The sequence below is a fragment of the Apodemus sylvaticus genome, chromosome 22 (genome assembly GCF_947179515.1).
Source record: "Apodemus sylvaticus chromosome 22, mApoSyl1.1, whole genome shotgun sequence".
Taxonomy (NCBI): domain Eukaryota; kingdom Metazoa; phylum Chordata; class Mammalia; order Rodentia; family Muridae; genus Apodemus; species Apodemus sylvaticus.
The window spans coordinates 9,779,818-9,798,212 of NC_067493.1; the positions used below are offsets into that span (position 1 = coordinate 9,779,818).

General features: G+C 37.9%; 1 protein-coding gene across 1 annotated transcript; it reads right to left on the bottom strand.

Moving 5' to 3' along the window:
• Window positions 1–16,182: 16,182 nt before the first annotated feature.
• Window positions 16,183–17,136, bottom strand: LOC127672331 (olfactory receptor 2G3-like). Its single transcript, XM_052167429.1, has one exon. It carries the CDS (start codon window positions 17,134–17,136, stop codon window positions 16,183–16,185), a length of 954 nt encoding a protein of 317 aa, XP_052023389.1.
• Between the last annotated feature and the right edge of the window lie 1,259 nt (window positions 17,137–18,395).

Here is an 18,395-nt window from a genome sequence, read left to right on the forward strand (position 1 = left end):
CTTTCTTATTCCCTAATACATTAAAAGTAATGGAAGGGGTACTTTAGGAACGTAATTAAAAAGCATAAAGAAATCTGCTTGAAATTTAGTCATTTTGAGCCATAAGCAACCAAGATGAAAATGTCATTTCCTCCTTTCAAGTATTTTGCATATTATAAAGATACATTTTTACATTTAGTTGTATTGTTGATAAATGAGTGATTGTGGTAATGATCTGCATTGCTGTGGACAACAGTAATGCAAAGAGAGCCCCATAAAATGCTTCTGACGGTTTATGTTACTTACAGTCTCCTTTAGAATATATTTTTAATTTTAGATTGCAATGTTTATTAGATTTGCCTCCATTGTGATTTTTTGCATGTAAAGAATACAAAGTAATATACTGAATAACATAACTGGGTATATATTAAAATTATTTTTGTCCTATTTCTTGATAATTATTATTGGAATTATCACTCTAGGAAATAACCATTACAATATTTGTTATTCAATAATATCATGGTTATTATTAAGCTTAAGTTATTATCCTGTTTCCAATTTCTTTGAGGGAATAGTCATTTATTTTATTTACAGGGAACTTTTTAAAATTTGTTATTAATTTTTCTCATATAATATATTTTGATCATATTCTTTGCCCTGCTCCAAATTCTTCTATATCATCTCTACTTTTCTACCCACCTAACTTCAGGATCTTCCTTTCTGTAAAATAAAAAGCAAAGCAAAGCAAAGCAACACCTCCCGCCCAGAAAAATGAAAACAGGTAAGCTAAAAGAGAAAATTCAGTAAAAACTAAAGCAAAATGACAAGTGTGCACACACGTGCACGCACGCACACACAGACACACACACAGACACACAGACACACAGACACACACACACACCAAGGAGGCTGTTTTGTGTTAGGTTTTTCCTGGAGCATAGTGGAGTAGTAGCTTCATGAGGGAAATCTAACTTCCCTTTCCAAGCAAGTATCAATTGCAAACAGCTTATTGATAAGGGGTGGGACTTTGTGTCTACCTCTCATTCTCACTGCTAGGATTTTGTCTAGTTTAAATCTGTCCAGGTCTTCTGCATGCTATCAGTCATTTTGTGTATCAGCCCTTCCTATTTATAGCTACTTGATCTCCTTCAGCTGTCTAATTGCCCTAGCTAAGACTTCAAGCACTATACTGAATAGGTATGGAGGTAGTGGACATTTTCTTAATCCTTGTTTTAGTGGAAATGTTTTTGAGCTTCTCTCCATTTAAATTGGTGTTAGCTATGGACTTGGGCATATTGCCTAAAGTTGTTCAGCTTCCATGAGTGTGTATACTTTCTGTCATTTCTATTGTTTTGATATCCAGCTTTAATCCACTGTGGCCAGATAGGATGCAGAGTATTATTTCATTTGTTCTTCTATCTCCTAAGAATTGCTTTGTGTACTAATAGGTAAAATTTGGAGAAAATTCCATGGGCTTCTGAGGAGAAAAGATATCTAGAGTCTGAATGGAAAGATCTGTAGATATCTGGTGAACTGATTTGATTTAGGACCTTATTAATTTCAGTATTTCTGTCTTTCATTTGTGTCTCAATGACCTGTCTACTGGTGAGAGTGGGGTAACAAAATCATAAAATACCAATGTGTGAGGATCAATATGAGATTTTAGCTGTAGTGTTCTTTTTATGGGCTTGGACACCATTGTGTTTGGTGCATAGATATTAATAAATGAAGTATCCTATCTGGATTTTCATTTGCTATGTATGAAGTATCCTTTCTTTCTTTTTTGTTTTTGTTTTTGTTTTTTGTTTTTGTTTTTGTTTTTCAATGCAGGGTTTCTCTGTATAGCCCTGGCTGTCCTGAAACCCACTCTGTAGACCAGGCTGGCCTCAAACTCAGAAATCTGCCTGCCTCTGCCTCCCAAGTGCTGGGATTAAAGGCATGAGCCACCACTGCCCGCTGTAGTGTTCTTTCTTATATCTTCTAATTCATTTTGATTACACGTCTATCTTGTCAGATATTAAAATGGCTATGCCTGCTTGTTTCTTGGGACCATTTTCTTAGGATATACTTTTACTTTATTTTACCATGAGATAATACCTATTATTTATGGTAATTTTGGTTTCTGGATGCAGAAGAAGGATAGATCCTGTTTTCTAATCCAATCTGTTAGTCTGTGTCTTCTTTTAAGACAATGTTGAGAGTTACTGATTTATTGATTCTTGTTATTTTGTTGTTATGATGCTATTTTTTGCCCTCTTTTAATTTGTGCTCTAGGAATATTTATTGCTTGTATTTTCTTGGGTGTGGTTAACCTCTTCAGATTGGTGTTTTCCTTCTAAAACCGTCTGTATAGATAGATTTGTAGATAGATATTGCTTTGATTTTATCTTATTATGGATTTTTTTATTTATCTACTATAATTGATAGTTTTTTTTCTGGACATAGTAGTCTGAGCTAGCATCTGTTATGTCCTCAAGTTTATAGAACATCTGTTCAGACCCTTCTGACTTTTAGAGCCTCCATTGAAAAGTTAGGTGTTATTAAAATAGGTATGCCTTTATGTTACTTAGTTTTCTTCCCTTGAACAGTTTGTGTCTTCCTTAATCCTTCTTGAGTCTCGGGGACTACCTGGACAGGTCCTTCCTTAGGACCTTCCTTCTCTTCTTCACATCATCCTTACCTTCTGCCTCCCCCACTTTGGATACCTTTTAGAAAGCCTCCATCTTCTTCACCTGGCACCCTTCCTGGAGGGTCCCAAATTTATTTGCTTTGTGATCAAAACTGGCCTCAATATCATTTAGATAATCAATCCAAAATGTGGCTGACTGCCAGGAGCCATTCTCACAGAGATCTCAAAAACCCCCTCCTCTCAGCCATTTCCAGCTGGCTTTCTCTAGGCTGCTTTTAGAAGGAAATGTACTAGTTTAAAGATTAGCCAAGTAAGCTAGATGGTCAGTACATACAGAGCTCACCCAAGTGGGCTCGAACAAACGAAGTTCACCTGTGGTTAAGTTACCACAGCAACTCCTTTCCACTTAACCTCCCCATGATCAAAATATGATGCCAAATTTCTACTGCACCTGCCAAATCTTAGCTAAGACCCTGAGAGACAATTCTGAGAAACTGTTCCTAAAGAATGATGCTAGCCCCCTGAGATTGTTCCCCGAATACAATGACTTTCCCCCTTCACCCCTCCCCATACCTGCTTGCTTGCCTTTATAACACCTTGTGTGAAAATTAAAGTTTGACAGCTTGATTGGAATTTCATCTTGCTGTTCAGTTTTTTCCGTGTCTGTCTTGTCTCTCCTCTTTCCCTAGGTGGTTCCAGGACCCTGCTGACTGTCCTGCAGGTCAGGACACTCTGGCACCCAGTAGTGAGGCACTGTGGAGCTGTCTAACGGGAAGGAGGCTGTGGAAAAAGGAGGATGGGCCCTTCGAGTGCAGCTCCAGGAGCTGATTAGGTCAAGGCCCAGGGCTTGACCAGGGAAAAATCGCCACAGCAACAATGTCTTGGAAGGTGAGACCCCATGGGGCAAGAATTTATTCAGCCTCTTTTAAGGATCGAGACACAAGGGGCTGGGTTAAGAAAAGGAGATCTTAGGTACTTCTTTGAGAAGTACTTGGGGTTGTAAGTATTATGTCGGACAATTTTGTCCCCGGTTCCCAGAGGAAGGAACCATAGATAAGAAAACATGGGCTAGAGTACATAATTGTTTTAGAGATTACTATGCAACTTTTGGTCGGGGGGTCGGGGGGAGTTCCTGTTACTGCCTTTGACTACTGGTCTCTGATTAATGACATTATTCAGAATTCTTCTTGCTTCCAGGATCTAGTTCTCTGAAAAAGCGCTCGTCTGGACACTATCTCTGTGCTCTGTTATCCCTCTCGCCTCTGATAGATACAGAGGAGGGACATTTAAAATGGTCTCTGTCTATGTCTGCTCTTTTCCCTAATTTCTCAAAAAGACCAGAGTCTATCTTTCTCTACAAACTTTGAAATCTAGTCATAATTCAGGTGTTGTCACTCTATCACCGGAGGAAGCCAACTTGGAGGAGAAAGCTGCCAGCAGGAGAGCCAGTAAAGAAACTTCTTCTCTCTGCCAAATGGCAGATAGATGCAAGAAGCCCTCTTAAAGGAGCTAGGAGAGTTAGCGAGACAGGTGGCCATCCTAACTTCAGGACTCTTACAAGCCCCTTGACTTTAAAATTTTAGAAAAGTTGAAGTCCACAGTCACAGCCTATAGGTGGACTGCTCCCTTCACTTTGGCACTTAGAGTCTTCCACCGAGGGCTGGTTCACACCTGAGGAATTTATCCAGCTTGCCCCAACCAGGCTCTCAGGGGGAGAAATTGTTCTTTGGAAGTAAGAGGCAGCTGAAGCTGCGGTCGGAGAAATTGAAAGTAAAAACCACTCATGGTTAAAGTGTAAGTCCTGGACTGCAAAGAAATTCCTGGGCTGTCCTCCCCTCCCACTTCTCTCCACATGGTCATGGCCAGTCTCTACTAATCTACACTCTCTCTGTGTCTTTCTCTGCCTCCACATTTACTCTCACCCTCAGTTCTGAATAAACTTTATTCTATACCATGTCTGTGTGCGTCCGCCTAGGCACCCCCCTTCCCTACACCATTGTATATCACATTCTCTAAATCTCTTTTTTCTTTTATGAACCCAATAGAGATTAAAAAAGCAGGTCACTGGGGAGTATCTATCAGTGGCTACCACTGTGCCTCCCTCCCTTCTCTGGCAGAATTCCCAGAAGAAAAAGAAGATAAAGAGTTAAATCTTAAACAAGAGAGAGAAAAAAAGCAGGTTTCAAAAAAGCAGTTTTTCCACGTGCAGGACGTGGTATCAAAAAAAATGGTTAAAAGCTATTTCAAAACTCTCCTGGGGAAGAGAGGAAAGCAGAAGATGTCCTGCTTCCCCTCTGGATCCTACTGGAGCTATCCTTAGTTCTGGTTAGGATATTTGAATCTCTTTGGGACATCAAGTTTCCTCTCTGTCTATTGTTTGTCTTTGGTGCACAAAACCTGTCCATATGTGTGTCAATTTATGTTGTCTTTTTGATTGGCTGAATGACTGTTGTTTTATGCTTTATGTTAAAAAGAAAAAAGAATGATAAAAAAAATTATCTGTTGGCAGTTTATACTGCCAACAGTTGCAGTTTATACAGTGGAAGCTAATTTAAGGTGCTTCACATTCTTAACTAAGAGTCAAACACAGCTGGAAAAAAGCCGCTTCTTAAAGGGCCAGCAGTCCTAGGACAAGAGGACTAATAAATACTTCTAGAAAAATTTTCTACAATGGTTAAGATTGGATTCAAAGTGTTTATTCCCTTGAAATTACAGCTGAAAAGAAAAACAAAAATTTTGTTTGTTTTAAATTTATGATTCGTGTAATCGCTTCATTTTTATTTCTAATTGATCTTAAAGGTATAAATGTTTTACATGTCTTGACTATAGAGTATTGGCTCATAAGTTATTGGATATAATTTAAAAAGATATAATGATGGTTACAAAAGGTAAGTTTAAAACTGATAATTCAGGGTTAGAGCTATCTTAAGCAACATGTGGCATAATGTGGCATCCAAGAAAAACGGGTCTCTAAGATATTTCTACATTGACATAATGTTTTATGTGGTTCTTATCCTAGAAGTCAGACTTATAAGAAATAAGATTTCAAATAATGTCTCTTCAATAAGTTACACTGTCATACATGCAAACACACAAGCTGATAGACAAACTTTGCAATATGAAAGTAATATGTTTGCCATTAATTTTAAGGAGAAAAGATTGTTTAAAACTGGGTTTTGCTTTCAGAAATTGTAGTTATGCTTTAATATTACAGGTTCCTTTTGTTATTTGACCTTCATATGATGGAGTCTGGTTACAGGCTACTCCATGCAGGACCGGTGGATGCAGGTCTGGCTTTGTCTTACAGGCCTCACGTAGAGAGTTTCTGGCCATAAGAACATTTTTAACAGATTCATATAGATGTGGTTCAAAATACCGTTTAAACTTAGATCTGTGAAAGATTAATAAGGCTATATAGAAATTACGAAGGCATTAAAATTTGGCCTGCCTTCTATATACAAGATTATAATAGATTTAGAGGGTTGTTTTTTTTTTTGCTTTGTGGATCCTGCTAATTATAAAAACATTTGCTTCTAATTTTAAAAGAACATAAGCTAACTTTAAAAATCCAATAAAATAATTTCATTGAAAAGTTTTTCCTCAAGAAATGGCTTGATCTTCACAATGGACCTTTTAAATTTTTTAAGTAAATGATTTTGCAAAGGTGTTAAGATAAATTATTGGGCTAAGACACTGCTTTAAGCTTGCCACAGGAGGATTTTAGCATCTGATGTTCTCAAGGTAAATGCAAAATAATATTAAGAGACATAACTTGGAGAAAGCTACTGTAAGTACTTGCAGTCAGTCATTCGAGATGTTTTATTAACAATTTATTATTAGTCATATTACTGAGATTCCTTATAACCCTCAAGGACAAAATATTATGGAACAGGCCCATAGAACTTTACAACAATATTTTTATATATAAAAGAGGGGAGAATCATATCTCTATATAACATAAAAATTTTTAAATTTTAATGCCAGGGAACTCTGAGTGTAGAGAAGAGGGCATGTTTGTGTTTTTTCTACAGGATGCTGAAGGAACATGCTAGCTGTCAGAGTATGCTAATGCTGAGACAAAGAATGAAGCTGATTATAATCATTAAAAATGGCCACAATCCTCAACACCTGTGGATGCCTCCTACTAATGCTGATATAACAGACATCTATAGACTCAACATACTAACAGACATCTATAGACTCAATATACTTCTTTGCATGGCGATTTTATTTAACTAAAAATTAGGCAAATTATAAACAGATTAAAGGGGAGATACTTGCTACTACTGATTGCCCCCCTTCAGGATGTCAAAAGGCCATATATTTAAATTTTACAGATTTCAAGTGTAGATCAAATAGAATGTGGCCTACCATTTGTTTTCTTTAAGACATCCACAGGGTTTATTTTGGTTGATTTGGACCCTTGGGAGAGCCTCTGGACTTCTCCTCATGAGATTACATTCAAGTAAAACACAATTTTACACCCTCAGCTAGTTTTCAAAAATATGATGAGTCCTGCCAGGCCTCTAACCCCTCTACAAAGGGATGGTGCACACCTTTATGAATTACGTTCACCACCCATGCAAAATCTCCCAATCTACATTGGCAAATAGGTTATGAATGGGGTCTTCGCCTCTATGTACTTGGCTTTGATCCAGGCATTATTTTCTCTATTAAGCTCCTTAAAGAGCCTGTATATCATGCCCAGCCAGTGCCAATGGGACCTAATCCTGTGTTGGTACCTCGTCCTGTTCCTCTTAAAGGAACTGACCAGGGCACCACCCGTGTTCCTTCTCTTAAAGACACTTCCCTACCTTCTGTATTTGCCTTCCAGCCACCAGCTAAGCCATCAGCCACTATTCTGCCTGTACAGCCAGCTCCCACTAAAAATCTTGTACTTTCTTTGGTTAATCAGACCTCTCTTACCTTAAATGAAACTTCCCGTGAACTTGTTGAAGATTGCTGGTTATGCTATCATTCCCAACCACCCTTTTTTGAAGGAATTGCCATTCTCGGTGATCCCCTCCATGCTGATGATGCACAGAACTGCCGCTGGCAGAAGAGTGCTTGGCCAGGTCTTTCATTAACCCAAATATCTGGCCTGGGACTTTGTGTAATCTCTAGTGGAACAAGTGTCCCCTCAGTTTACGCTCACTTGTATAATGAAATCTATTTTCCCCCTCCTGGCACTTACTTTATCCCCACCCCCACCCTGAACCTGGTGGGCGTGCCTTGATGGCCGTACACCTTGCCTCTCTGCTTCGGTTTTTCAAAATCACGAGAAGGGAGAGAGCCCTGAGTTTTGCTTCCTTATTAAGATGGTTCCTCATTTAGTTTATTACCATTCTGAGGAATTTTTTCACCGGTGGGATCGATCCACATCCACTGGAGACTCCACCTCTTTGAGCTGCTCCCACGGAGAATCTATCTCTGCTATTACTATCTCTGTCCTACTTGGCCGCGGAGCTGTGGGAGCAGGGACAGGTATTTCTTCCCTTGTTCTTTCTAACTCTAGGTACACAGAGCTAAGTGTCACCTAGGCGGGGACTTGATCTCCTGTTCCTTCATCAGGGTGGACTCTGTGTAGCTTTAAAAGAAGAATGCTGTTTCTATGCTAATAAAACAGGAGTTATAAGAGATAGCATGAAAAAAGTCAGAGAAGGACTAGAAAAACGTAAGAGAGAAAAAGAACAAAAAGAAAGTTGATATAAAAACTGGTTTTCCACCTCTCCATGGCTCACTACACTTTTGCCTAGTATCCTAGGACCCTTTATAGGTCTATTGTTTTTATGTTCTTTTGGACCATGGGCTTTTCAATGCTTCACTGCCCTGACTAAAAAGCGGGTAGATGACTTGGCAGCCAAGCCCATTCAGATATATTACCAGCGTTTGGCTATGGAGGATTGAGAGATGGCTACCCAGCCTCCCAGGGCAATTACAGAACAGCCCAAACAGCACACTCGAGTGCCCAGCCAGAGAGAACGTTCCTGTCACAACCATTCCAGCTGGGACTCCAGAAGGAGCCCACAAGCTGGAGGCACCAATAAACAATAAAGATGCTGAGCAGTTGCTGATGACGGGCACCTTCCCAGGACCTCATCCACCTAAGACAGGGGTCTCTAGAGGCTGGTGGAGATACCCAGGGATGGGCAAGGATGATGGTTGACGAGACTGGGGTGATCCTAAGACAGGCCCTGCTCCATTATCTTGGTACCTCATCTGCTTCTCATCAATGGTTGTTTGACTTCTGCTCTCTTTAATACAGAGAAGGGAGAGATGCCAGGAGCCATTCTCACAGAGATCTCAAAAACCCCCTCCTCTCAGCCATTTCCAGCTGGCTTTCTCTAGGCTGCATTTAGAAGAAAATGTACTAGTTTAAAGATTAGCCAAGTAAGCTAGATGGTCAGTACATACAGAGCTCACCCGAGTGGGCTCGAACAAACAAAGCTCACCTGTGGTTAAGTTACCACAGCAACTCCTTTCCACTTCACCTCCCCATGATTGAAATATGATGCCAAGTTTCTACTGCAACTGCCAATTCTTAGCTAAGACCCTGAGAGACAATTCTGAGAAACTGTTCCTGAAGAATGATGCTAGCCCCCTGAGATTGTTCCCCGAATACAATGACTTTCCCCTTTCACCCCTCCCCATACCTGCTTGCTTGCCTTTATAACACCTTGTGTGAAAATTAAAGTTTGACAGCTTGATCGGAATTTCGTCTTGCTGTTCGGTTTTTTCGTGTCTGTCTTGTCTCTCACCATTTCCTTAGGTAGTTCCAGGCCCCTGCTGACTGTCCTGCAGGTCGGGACAGCTGACTAGTGGTACCCTAGATACCAGTATGATTTGGGACCTTCACAAATACTGCAGTCAACTGTGGGAAATGGAAGGAGGTTCCCCATTCCCTATTTCTCCTTATTTCACTCCAATCTCTGTTAGGTTTTTTTTTTTTTTTTTTTTTTTTTTTGGTCTCTGACACTAACACTGTGTCTAAAAGTTTTGTCTTTAAGCTAAAATTGATGAATTTGTAAGTTTATTACAAAGTGGTAGCTAGAAGCCTGATCTAGAATGAGGGGAAGAAAGGACAGGAGTAGGCCAGCCATAGCATGCACACCCCCAGCATACCCTTCACTGCCTTATATGCTTTTCTGCTCCACACCATAGATAACTCTACTAAAGCATATACACATCATTTAGTTTTGCTGGCTTCTGTCACCCACAAGGTATGATTCTAAATTCTAAAGCCTGATTTAATAGCTACCTCTTTACTCTATGTTCTTTCTAACTATTTGTCTCTAATCTCTCTGGAGTTTGACCTTCTATTGCTTCCATGTGGGTGTGTAGAATTGCCCAAAGAGTAGGGAGACTTTGTAGCTTCAGGAGGATTAGAGATAATGAAACAGCCACCTCAAAAGACAATTTTAATGATAGAAAGTAATTATATAGGCAAACTCTTCTTGCATTAAAAAAAATGGGAAATTCCATTCCATATCCCTTGAGAGCAAAAGTAAGAATTGAGGGTATAGAAACTTAACATGAAAAAGGCACCACAATACTTATTGAAACTGTGACCACTGGAGTCAATCCCTCCCTACTTACAATTACAATCTCTATATATTTCACCTCAAAAAAAAAGCTTGAAAACTGTACGATAAGAAAAAGTAGATATACAACAAGAAAAATTACCTCACTTTCAATTATAATGACTGAACTCATAGTGAGAAGAAGCAGAAATTATGGAAAATCTTAATTGCTCTACAGGTGTTAATATTGTGAAATATCATTGTTAGGTGAAGTTCAATATGCTGATTTATGAAAGCAAATGCAATTTGATGACTCTATTATATTTTAGTAGGTTTAAGAGCCTGAGATAAGGTCGAGGAATAAGGGGGAAAGGTCCCTGTTATTCCCGAAGATTGTGAAAAGCCCAGAGAGACTTTACTGATTTCTTACATAGATTAATAACCACTATAAACAAGGAAATGTCAGATCCAAATGGGGACAGGTATTAATTGAAATTTTAGCTTTTAAAAATGCAAATGCAGAATGTAAAAAAAATCTTAGATCTTTAAAAGTTTGATCAGCACCTATGGATAAATGGATTAGGACTATTGCTGATATTGATAATAATGACTATGTAATTGGACAAGCAATGGCTAATAATCTTACATGTAAAAAAGTCCATTGTTTTAACTGTGGAATATGAGGTCATTTGAAAAGGGATTGTAATCAATGGTTCTTAGAGACTTCCCTAGAAGACCTCAGCATTCCTGGACTTATAGGTGTGCTAAGGGTAGGAATTGGACTAATGAATGCAGATCAGCAAGAGATATGTAAAGCAATTCCTTACTGACGGTTAATTCTCTATAAGATAATCTTTTAAATATTGCAAAGTCCCTAAGAGGGTTCACCCATATCCCAGCAACAAACAACAGGAGCCAGGTATTTCCTGTCAGCAATCCACAGACCTAGAGAAAACTAAACTATGTCTTGGAGATCTAATGCATGCTGCTCTAGACTTAGCAATAAGTAAAAACCTCACACTATCTCACACTATCTACACACTCAATGCTGTAAAATACTCACTGGAGTTCATGGACCTCTACCCCCAAAGACAGTTGGAATAGTTATAGGAAGAAGTAGCCTAACATCTCAAGGATTCATTGTGCATCCAGGAATCATAGATGAAGACTTCAAAGGAGAAACTGAGATTATCATTTATATAAAGAAAAATTCATAGCTTAAAGTGGAAGACAAGACTGCTCAGCTTCTATTGCTTGTTTAGGTCAAAGGCAAAGAAACCACAAAACAAAGAACAGGAGGATTTGAAAGTACTAAAAGATAGGGTTTGGTGTTGTTGTTGTTTTTTGGTTTTTGGTTTTTGGTTTTGCTAACTTATCAATGATAAGAGAAAAATTAAAATTAAACGCTATTGAAATTGAAGGTTTTGATAGGAGCTGGTGTAACTTTAATTTCACAAAAATCTTGAAATCCACATTGGTCCTTTCAGAAAGTATCTACACAGTTTGTTGGGATTGGAACACTGTTCTAAGTAAAATGAAGCATAAGACAAGTTAAATGTGTGGGTCCAGAAAGTCAAATAGAAAGATTACAACCTTATGTGTCAGATATAACCATAAACCTAAGGGGAGGAGCACTACTGCAATAATGGGAGCTCAGGTTAATATTCCTTAAATAGATATCTATTTTAATTGATTTATGGATTGTTTCTGTATTTAAATAGATAAGAAATGTGGCTTGAGATGTATGGAGATAGGCATAGAATGTGAGTGCCTGTCTATTTTAAAGGATAAAAAAAATGCTACCTCTTGATATGTGTGGATTCATAAGGATCAAACTGTACCTAAAGGAGATGCTTGATAAACAGAAAAGGGGAAGAGGAACTCCCAGAAATAGATTGAATAATGCTTTATTAACTTTTTAATTAACTATTTTATTAATTTTTAAATGCCAGTGAGGCAGGAACAACTGCTGTATAAGAAGCTGCTGAAAGACAGTGGATTATAGAAGAAAATACTTAATTAGATCAATTTGCGTACTTTAAAGCTGTTTTACCCTCAAAATGGGAGTCAGGGAATATGTAACATTGGGGAAGAGGTTTTGTATTTCCACAAGTGATGAAAGACTATGGGTTCCATCAAAATTGATAAAGATCCAACCTGAATAAGAGAAATTTCCAGTGATACCACAAACTCAAAGAAGAAAGAGACACAGAAAGACAGCAATGCAGGTGACACATAAAGCTGATCACAATCACCCCACAATTCCATCAACTGATCATAGAATAGCTCAACAAACTGTCTAAAAACTAACAGATTTTTCATTAAACTGGCAGACCTTGATGCTGGAAAACCTTGAAGACTGGAAAACCTTAATGCTGAAGTAGACATTTGCTGAATGAAAGATTATCTGGATTTCACTTTTGACGGGTTATTTCATCTACTGATCTTCATGAAGATATTCAGAGTGTTAAGTTTGTGGGATTGATAGGGGGAAGAAGTGGAGGAATTTTAATTCAGCAACATAACTCATATGGCAAGGGAAAAAACATCCAAAGATTTTTTTAGGTCTACATGACATAGGTGGAATACAGAAATGCCTTGGATTACCATGTGATCTTGCTATAATATAGACTGAACACCTTTTATCCACAAGAATGAAAATAAGATCATTTTATAGAAGGAAGTGGTCATGTCTGAAAGTGACACTAAGTCTAATTGAGGGGAAGACAAAGTGACGAATCAGAGAAAATTTTGACAGAATAAGTCAGAAATAAGATTTACCAAACTCTCATGAGAACAGACAAGAAGGAGAGGCTGTTTAAGAGCAGCAAGAGACAGGGGTAAAGAAAAGAAGAGATGGAGGAGGGGGCATGTGAGGGGAGCATTGGGAGAAGGCAGGGTCTGTATCAGGATGTAAAGTGTATAAATAAATTAATGGGGAAAAAAGAAAGGTAGTGGTGTCGTGGTAAAGTGTGTGCATAAAGAGTTTCAGCAGGACAGTTTCACAAAGACAGGTTCCAGAGAGAAGAAGATAGACACAGGTGAAGACAGAGTGAACCAGAGAATGAAAAGGAGACAGAAGGTTAGAACACATGGCTAAAATTAATATGGGGTCAAGAGAGCAATTCAGTAGAAGCCAAGAGAAGGTGTATTTAATCAGTCAGCTTGGAAGATTAGATCATATGGAGGTAGAAGCTTTCAGGCCTAGACCTAGGGATAGTTAGGACAGAGAAGGAAATGCTCTGGGCTCAACCCAAGCAATGTTTCCAAACAGCTTGGGTACACTGCTCATCTTATCTCATAATCTGAGGAAATAAAAGTATCATTTACGTCTTTTATATCATCTTACTCTTCAAGCTAACAGTCATCAAAGGAAGCCATAGTGGGAATTCAGAGCTGGAACCTATAGACAGGGACTAAAACAAACTCCAGAAGCACATTGCTTGTTGGCTTCTTTCTGGGCCCATATTCAGATATATTTAGTACAAAACGTAGACTCATCTGCCTAGAATGGTACCAGCTATGTACTCTTGGTCCTCCTCCAAAAATTAAAATCAAGAAAATTCCCCACAAATATGCCATGGGCTAGTATGATGGAGGCAACTTCTCTACTGATATAATTTCTTCCCAGGTGTTTCAAGTTTGCTTAAAATTTATAAAAACTGACTAGCACAAATATTAGCCAGAATAAATAAAATTTAGGACAGAAGCTATGTCTTGACTAATAAAAACTGTGTTAAAATTATTTAAATATCTTCTCTGATCACAATGGCATAGCACTAGGAATCAATAGAAGGAAAAGCTTTCTAATATTTAGTAACACATGGAATTTAAGCTGCATATTCCTCCATTGCCAATGAAAATTACAATGAATGAGAGTAGTTAATGTGCATTAATACATGTGCAAAATGGTCTAAAACAAATTTAATCATAAAAACAATTCTTGTTATCCAAAATAGCAACAATAAAGATGAAAGCAAAATATAACAAAACCTTAGGGGTTTATCAAAAATATTTCTTAAGAGGGAAGTTGATAATACCAAATTTCATCAAGGGATGAGTTTTGTTCACATTGTTCTCAGTGCACATACTGGACAATTCCAGTTCTAGGGAGACCAGTAACTCTTCTGGCATCTGTAGACATGTGCACATACACACACATATGCATCAATAAAATATATTACATATATTAAATGTGGATACATCAAAAATTAAAGAACCAATGAAAGAGATACAATGAATGTCAACTATTCATGGTTGACCCTCCATTTTGAACCACTGATCTATCCTGCTTTCTTAATATTGAATACTTCACACTCTCAATTTCTAGATCTTTGTATTTATATTAAATCAGAAGTGAAAATGCTTGATTTTTATTTGAAATATGTTTATCTATTAGGATCATACTAGTGTATCTTTCCTTTGATTTTAGTTAATAGTGTTGGCTGTGTAGCAATATCTGGAGCCTTGGAATAGGATAGAAGCACTAAATATTGGGTAAACTCTATTGTAGATGTAAATGAAATTACCAGCACATTAGCAATTTCACTATAAACATGACAGTGCTATGAAAGCTATTCAATCAATTTTAATAATCAAGCTTGACTTATATATTAGATTTATATTAATGGATTTATAGATTTAATACATTATATTAATAATTTATATTAATAGATTATTTCATTTAACATTTGAATGTCAATAAGACAAAAATAAAGATAATTGGTGTGACTTTTAAGTTCATATGGTTTTAAGAGCTACATTTTCTCCTTAATTTGCTCATCTTATAATTCTATAAGGTTTTCATGTCTCCTTTGCTTAGCCTAACTATACAAATAGAAAAGAACATGGATTTCACATTATGTAGACACTTAAAGACTTTTAAAAACTAACTAGGGAAAACTGAATCTGAGAACCTCAGAATTCATGAACCCTTTCTATTTCCTCTTGAGTACATGTTTTATAAAAGTGAAAAATACCCACCGGAAATAATGGTGTAGTAGATTGACTTTATTACATCAATTTGTTTTCTCAGATATTGAAAAATATTGGGCCTACAACAGATATTTATTTTTTTAAAAAAAATCAGAATGCTGTGAAACTGTGAAGATTTTCACTATCAGTAAGATTAATCATAGTGGAAACACAGAAGCATGAAGCAGATTCCATTAAAAATCATAAGCACAAATAACTCAGACTCTCTCCATCCTACATTTTCCATAGGAAAATTATATTCACTACAGACATTAGAATATTCAAAGGGTCTCTCTCTCTCTCTCTCTCTCTCTCTCTCTCTCTCTCTCTCTCTCTCTCTCTCTCTCCCTCTCTCTCTCCAAACAGATTAGGCTCAAATTTCATGTCTGGTTTAGCCTAGGATGAATTGGATTCCTAAGATCATATGATAAGAATCACCTAATATTCTGAATAAAATCTAAGAAATCAAAGCTCAGGAAGCACCATCCAATGAAAATACTTAGGTAGAAAAAAATTGAAATGTTATTGAAAATCTCACTTAGCAAAAGCACTGGATGTAAAAATTAACAAAACTCCACTAATAGAGCCACTGGAGTAGACCAGTGAGGGAAAACCCAAGTGTCTATTTTAGATTAGAACATTAACAAAGGACATTGGTCCAAGGATATAGGAGGCCATATTTCACTGGGTTCACAAAAATATCCTAGGAAAGAATACCTCAACGACTTCTAGCTAGCTGTGAATATACTTTATCTTTATATGAGAGAGATAAACTAGTAGACATACTTAATCTAATAAGAACGAAAATTCTTAATAAAAGAGTGATCATTAAGAAAGTAAAAGAAAAGAATTGCAGGAGTCTTGACAACAGCAAATGTTGTTTTCAATTTATTAGTTAATCTGATTGTCAGGTCTAGATGGGGCATCTCTGAGTATGATAATTAAGGGAGTAGTTTCCTGGCTTGGAGCAATCCAGAGAGGCTGGTGAGTTTAGTTTTAGAGCATGGGTCTCATGGTGACCCTGGGTAATGCATCTAGATCAGCACCTTTATTTTTGTGAGGACAGACAGATCTACATCTCTACCTGGAAAGAATTTTCTTTCCAGTGCTGTTATCTTTCCTTACCAACCTCTTCAAAGCTCCCTTTACATCTTTGTTTCTTAAAGTATAAATGAGGGGGTTTAGAGTAGGAATAACCACGGTATACAAAAGGGTGATAAACTTTCCCTGACTGTATGCATAGGAGCTGTTAGGCTGGATATAGATAGCAGTGATTGTGCCATAAAATAGTACTACTACCACCAGGTGGGATCCACAGGTTCCAAGAGCTTTACCCCAGGTTAGAGCTGCCCTTAACCTCATCAATGCTTGGGCAATGTATCCATATGACACCAAGATGAGTGTCAGGGGAAGGAGGAGTAACACCAAGGAAGCCATGAATAGCTGCACTTCATTGGTATGAATGTCTACACAGGCCAACTTGATCATGGCAGGAACTTCACAGATGAAGTGATAAATCCTGTGGTTCCCACAGCGAGGCAGGCGGAGGGTGATGGTGCCCTGAATCAGTGTGTTGCCCACTCCACTCAACCATGCCACACCTGCAAGACACTGGCAGAGCCGTGGGTGCATAACTGTAGCATAGTGAAGTGGTCGGCAAACAGCAGCATAGCGATCAAATGCCATAACTGCGAGGAGGACACATTCAGTGGACCCCAGAGCCAGAGACACATAAAGCTGAATAGCGCAGCCTGTGGCAGTAATTGTCTTGGCTGGGCCATGGAGGTTCCACAGCAGCTGAGGAACAATGCTGGTTGAAAAGCAGATATCAATGAAAGAGAGGTTGGTAAGGAAATAGTACATGGGCGTTTGGAGCGCAGAATCCAAACAGGAAATGAGGATGATCGCAGTGTTGCCTACCAGTGTCAGGAGGTAGGAGATCAGCACCACCACAAAGAGGATCTTCTCAAGTTGTGGCTGATCAGAGAAGCCCACCAGGATGAAATCACCACCCGAGCTCTTGTTAATTGTCATCACTCTACTCACGAAAAGGAGGGTAACAAGTGCAGAAATACATGTTAGATAAAGAGCAATGTAATGTGATCAGAAATCCTCTTGAGGGACATGGACTCTAAAGGAAGTAGAAGATGGGATATGTTCTATACAGGGGAAAGGCAGGAAGGAGAGACACAGAGAGAGAGAGAGAGAGAGAGAGAGAGAGAGAGAGAGAGAGAGAGAGAGAGAGAGAGAGACTGAGGTTCTTCAAGGAGGAAAGTCAAAGAATACAGAGTACACTGAGAACTATTAAAGGTACAGAGCTACACATAGAACTACAAACGACAAAGGAATGAGGTGAGAGAAATTGTCTTACCCAGGGAAGTGGACACCAATTGGTTAAGCAATTCCAAATGTCCAGTCCTAAAAACACATAGGAGTAACATTATACAGACTGAGCAGGATACACATACTCACACACACACTCACACACACACATAGACATTTGTAAATGTAGGTATACATGTAATAATTAATGAAGAAAAGCCATGGATTGGAAAGAGAATAAGAGGAGTATATTGGAGGATATGGAGGAAGGAAAGAGAATGGGTAAATGATCTAATTATATTACAATCTCAAAAAGTAAAGAAAAAAATGTTCCAGAAAGGCTCAGAGCTATAAAACAGAACATGTAGAAAACACTCAACAATCAATGATTGCCCAATTCTTCTAAGTTGCCTCAATTGTTCTTTCAGGAAATTTGCCTTTTTCTTCCCCACCTTGTAAGACTATCAGCAACAGGTAGAAAGAGAGATTGCAAAGATATAAACAAGGTCTTTGGAGGTATCCAATTGTGTCCATAGGAAAAGTAACAAAGGTGCATTTGGGGAGGAAAAAAAATAAAAGGACATGATACTGTACTTCTCTACCTTAAATGAGAATTTGTAAGCTATTCTATTTCTCTACCTTACATTTATATTTTAAAAAGCACCATGCTAAGAACAAAGTGCACAACCGTAATGACTTAACTGTTAGATATCATGTATGGACTGTTTTTTTGCCAGAATTTTTCTTATAATATGGTAACAGGCAGTCTGGAGTATTTTAACAATCAATGTAGAGTATTCTTGTTAGTTTTGAATAATTTTAGAGTGTTGTAAAATTGTGTCAGCATTGTGCATTTTCTTTTTAGGATACAGTACCTATGACTCAATTTTTCATTTTTAATAGCTCTCTTTGAACTTGTGCTTTATTAACTATTTCCCTTATTATTTTAGTTTCATAGTATACAAGCAACA

What these genes read in the sequence shown, in the direction of transcription:
- LOC127672331 (XM_052167429.1), bottom strand. Translation starts at nt 17,136, where the DNA reads ATGACAATTAACAAGAGCTCGGGTGGTGATTTCATCCTGGTGGGCTTC.